A 4,324-nucleotide genomic window follows, 5' to 3' on the forward strand; every position below is an offset into this window, starting at 1 on the left:
GGGCCCTTCTATTCCTGCCTCTCCTGCCACCTGGGATGTAGAGGTGATGGCTGAACTTCCAGCAGCCATTTTGGACTAGGAGGTTAAGGGCGGGCGTGAAGGAGCCCAGGCTGCTAACGACTCTGAGGAGCCCTCGCAGGAGTCCTGGACCACCACCTGCAAACAATTCTATGTGAGAGAGAGATAAACTCCAATTTGTTTACTCTGTTTGGATTTCCCGGTACACATAAAGTCACTCCTAACTAATCAGCGCTAGAGGTGGGACTCAGACAAGGTGGCTCCATGGCCTCATGGATCGCCACTCGGTCATCTTCCCACATCTGTGTGGACAGGACCGTCTGTGAGGTCAGGGGAGGGATGCCAGAGAGCAGGGTAGCGGGAAAACCACAGCAGCCACCAGTCAAGTCCCGACGCTCTGCCAGGCGGACGGCAGGAACGAGGAGGGCTCTCGCTTCGGTGATAGTGAACAGCGCAGGCTTGGCTCTCCTCCTACCTTAGTCACATAGACACATGTAGATGCAAGAGAGGCTGGGAAATGTCAAATTTTAGCTGGGCGCCACATGCTTTAATTTTGAGTGGGAGAGATCTGAGAGCGAGCAGGGGAGGGGCAGAGAGAGAGAGGGAGACACAGAATCTGAAGCAGGCTCTAGGCTCTGAGCTGGCAGCACAGAGCCTGATGTGGGGCTTGAAGCCACGAACCGTGAGATCATGACCTGAGCCGAAGTCGGACACTCAGCCTAGTGAGCGCCCCCGCGGTTCCGTTTCTGAGGAGGAAAAGGGGACGGTCATGGGAACCACAAGCACTCTCCCCTGTAGTCTTACACCTTGGGCGGGCGCCTCCCTGAGGCTGCACTGAGACGGGTGGGGGGTGGCCCGCTGAGTGTCCCTCTGCTCCCGCGCAGGCAGCTGGAGGCCACTGTGCGCATCGCCGAGGCCCTCAGCAAGATGCGGCTGCAGCCCTTTGCCACGGAGGCGGACGTGGAGGAGGCCCTGAGGCTCTTCCAGGTGTCCACGCTGGACGCCGCCTTGTCCGGCACCCTGTCAGGTGAGCAGGGGTGCGGCCCTGGGCTCAGGGTCCGTGGGGCGGGGCCGCACCTGTGAGGCCTGGGGCGTTTGCCGAGTCCTCCTGGCGGCAAGCCCGTCCCCTCCTCTGCCCCAGCCGTTTCCTCCACGAGCAGCAGCTTCCCTCCAGACCCGTGGACACCACCCTCTTGACCAGTCTTGCCCTTGTTTGAGAGCCGTGGCGCTGCTGGTGGGCCCGTAACCGTCTGAGCGCTTCCAGAGCTCTTCCCCATCTACTTCCAGCTGCCCCCCCCCCCCCCCCCCCCCNCTTTTCATGGTGCCAAGGCCGCTGTTCGCTTAGCTAGCGTGCAGGTCTCCACCAGAGGGTAGTGAGGGTCAGACTGCCGGAGGGCCTACAGTCTGCTTCAGGCTCAGTCTTTGAACAGATTTTTCTGGATCACTGGCTGTGCCAGACTCTCCTGGGATAGATTTATTCCTTCAGCCAGCAGGATGTGGTGTGTGCCAGGTGCTGTTCCAGGTGCTAGGGGTGTGAGCGTGAACAGATCTCAAAGTCCCTGCCGTGTGGGCCTCATTCTAGATGGGGAGAGTCAGCAAAGGCAGAAAGGTCAGGTTCAGGCAGTCAGAAGTGCACTGGGGAGCAGGGAAATCCTGGCCGGCCAGGTATGTTGGAGGAGGATGGTATGGAGGGCTTCTCTGAGGAGGTGACATTATTCAGGCAGTGGTGTGAAAAGAGGAACTAAGGCTCTGTGGGTTGGGGGAGGGGGAGAGAACACTCTAGGTGAGGGAGCATGCTTGGCATGTTCAAGGGCCAGTGTGGCTGGTGACTTGGGTGGTGTGAGAGGCCTGATCACCCCCAGGCTCCCCTTGGTGAAGACTCCATCTCTGCCCTGGAGGGGATTCCTGTCAATGTGAGAAATTGGCTAATGGGGCACTCTCTGGTTTGCTGAAGGCCCAGAGGGCAGGTGTGATTTGGGACGGTGAGGTTTGAATTGGGCTCTGTAGGCTGTGTAGGAGTTTGCCTGGCAGACCCATTTCATTCTGAAGCCTTGAGGTCCCTCCCAGTGGCTCCGCTGACCGTGCCCCACCCTCTTCTTAGCCGAAACACCAAGGCATCTGTAGGCCTCAGTCAGCAGGACAGATGTGCCCTGTGCCGGGGGTTGGAAGTCACGTGCCTCCTGCTTGCCGGGGTTCCTTGGGGCACCTCACAGCTGCCTGACCAGCCGGGTGGGGGCCACGTGTTAACCAGCCTTCTCTCCAGGTCCATGCATGTCCCTCCTCAGAGCCTTCCCCTGGCTGCCCCCAGGATCAAAGCAGTCCCCATGCCATGGCCGAGGGACCCCAGGACCTGGCCCCTGGTCGCCGGTCTGGCCACATCCCTGGCCCTGGACTGGGTTTCGAATGAAGTCGGGTTTCTACCTCTGTGCCTTTGCACCTTCCAGCCCACCGCCTGGAGCGCCCTTCTGCCGAGAGTGCCGTGTCCCCTGACTCAGGGCTGTGCTGCCGTCCCCCAGGCACTGCTCCCCTTCCCTGAGGTTCTCCTTCCGGGCCTGGCCCCGGCCACCTTTCTTGGCTCAGGGGCCCTGTCCCTTCAGGTCTCCCACCGTGGGCAGACCAAGACCCCTGGCATGCTGTCCTCACCCACCCGTCCGTCTCTGCCCACAGGGGTGGAGGGCTTTACCAGCCAGGAGGACCAGGAGATGCTGAGCCGCATCGAGAAGCAGCTCAAGCGCCGCTTTGCCATCGGCTCCCAGGTGTCGGAGCACAGCATCATCCAGGACTTCACCAAGCAGGTGGGTCCTCCCCGGGCCTAGGGTGGGGCTCCCGGGGGCCTGCTTCCCGCCCACCCGGCACCCGTGTCTTGCTGCTCAGCTGACAGGCCTGGGATGGGGATGGGGTGGCTCTTCCTCGTCCTGGACCTGTCCCTGCCATTCATCCCCTAGAGACTGCCGCAGTCCGGGCCAGGGGCGGTTTTCTGTCCCTTGAGGGGGAGAGGACGGGGGGCTAGTGTTCTGGTACAGCCACACCCTGGCTCCCCCCAGCACCTCCCATCTGTCCCTTCCCCCACTGCCTGGCTTTTGTGGGTTGGGGAGGGGCAGAGCCAGGAGGGGAGGTCCACCAGTTCATGGAGGAATGTGCTCAGCAACCCAGAGAGGAGTGGGGCCTTCTAGGTGCTGTGGAGAACTTGTCTTTAAAGCACAGGGACGGTCCACGCCTTTCTGATTTCAGCTCCTCTTGACATACGTCACCTCGTTTGAATCTTAGAGCAGTTTCACGTAGCAGGTGGTACCACGCTCGTTCTGTACATGAGCAGACTGGGCCTTAGAGGGATTTCGGGTGTCGAGAGCTTGGGTTCTAGAGTGAGGTGGGCTCCGTTCGAGCCCCAGCTCTGCCCCACTTGATGGCTATGTGACCTTGAGTGAGTGACTTAGACTCTGTGCCTCAGCTCCTAGCCAGTTAGATGGGAGTAATCGCAGTGCGGGCTGCACAGGGCTGTGGTGGGCAAGGGGTGAGTTAATGTACATGGAGGCTGGAACAGTGCCTGGCATGTAGTAGCGGCTCAGGAGGCGGGAGCCCTTCTCAGGAGCCAGGGAGATGGGTTCAGGCCTTTTATAAGCCGGAAGTTCTCTGTGAGCAGTGAGGGTTAGGTGGGCTCCCAGGGGGCTCCACTGGCCGGTGGGCGGGCTGGAGGGTGTTGTGGGGCCGCCTCTGGAGGCACGCTCCTGCATCGAGTCTTGCACCCGCAGAAATACCCGGAGCACGCTGTCCACAAGGTCTTGCAGCTCATGCTCCGACGGGGCGAGATTCAGCATCGCATGCAGCGCAAGGTCCTCTACCGCCTCAAGTGAGCGGCCCTCCCACCTGCCCGCCCCCCGCACGGCCGGCCCAAGAATGTCGCTGTCCTCTGCCTCCTTCCTGCCGTCCTGAGCTTCCCAGCGCTGTGCCCTCCTGGAGGAGGGTCCCCAGCTGCTCCGGAGGAGGGAGCGCCCCGCCCGCCCCCCCGCCTCTGGACGCCTGCCTCTGGCGCGGGTGCAGGAGACGTGCTTTTGGAGTTCGTTGAAATAATAAAGCCACGGTGTGCTTGGATGTCTCTGGGCTTCTGCACCGGGTAGCCTGTCACCGCCCCCATCCTGCCCTAAAATTAGCCTTGGGGCCGCCCAGACCCTAGCGTCTGACCTGTGTCTGCCCCCTCGCCCCGCTCTTGGGCTCCTGGAACTGCTCGCTGGCCGCAGCGAGAACCCCCCGGTCCGGTCCGCGTGGGAGGCTCTGCGGCGCCGAAGGCCGCGCCGCTCCCGGCGGCTGC

The 4,324-nt window shown here is 61.9% G+C and overlaps 1 protein-coding gene across 1 annotated transcript in view; it reads left to right on the plus strand.

Moving 5' to 3' along the window:
* The window catches only part of MCM5 (minichromosome maintenance complex component 5), a 17,268-nt gene extending 13,161 nt beyond the window's left edge, over positions 1-4,107 (plus strand). Inside the window, exons 15-17 of the mRNA XM_077762039.1 lie at positions 903-1,045; positions 2,686-2,813; positions 3,768-4,107. Coding sequence (XP_077618165.1) covers positions 903-1,045; positions 2,686-2,813; positions 3,768-3,869 — 373 coding nt within the window. The 3' untranslated portion in view covers positions 3,870-4,107. The remainder of the gene's footprint in view (positions 1-902; positions 1,046-2,685; positions 2,814-3,767) is intronic.
* Positions 4,108-4,324: the final 217 nt, after the last annotated feature.

The sequence above is a fragment of the Crocuta crocuta genome, unplaced genomic scaffold (assembly GCF_008692635.1).
Source record: "Crocuta crocuta isolate KB4526 unplaced genomic scaffold, BGI_CrCroc_1.0 scaffold193, whole genome shotgun sequence".
Lineage (NCBI taxonomy): Eukaryota > Metazoa > Chordata > Mammalia > Carnivora > Hyaenidae > Crocuta > Crocuta crocuta.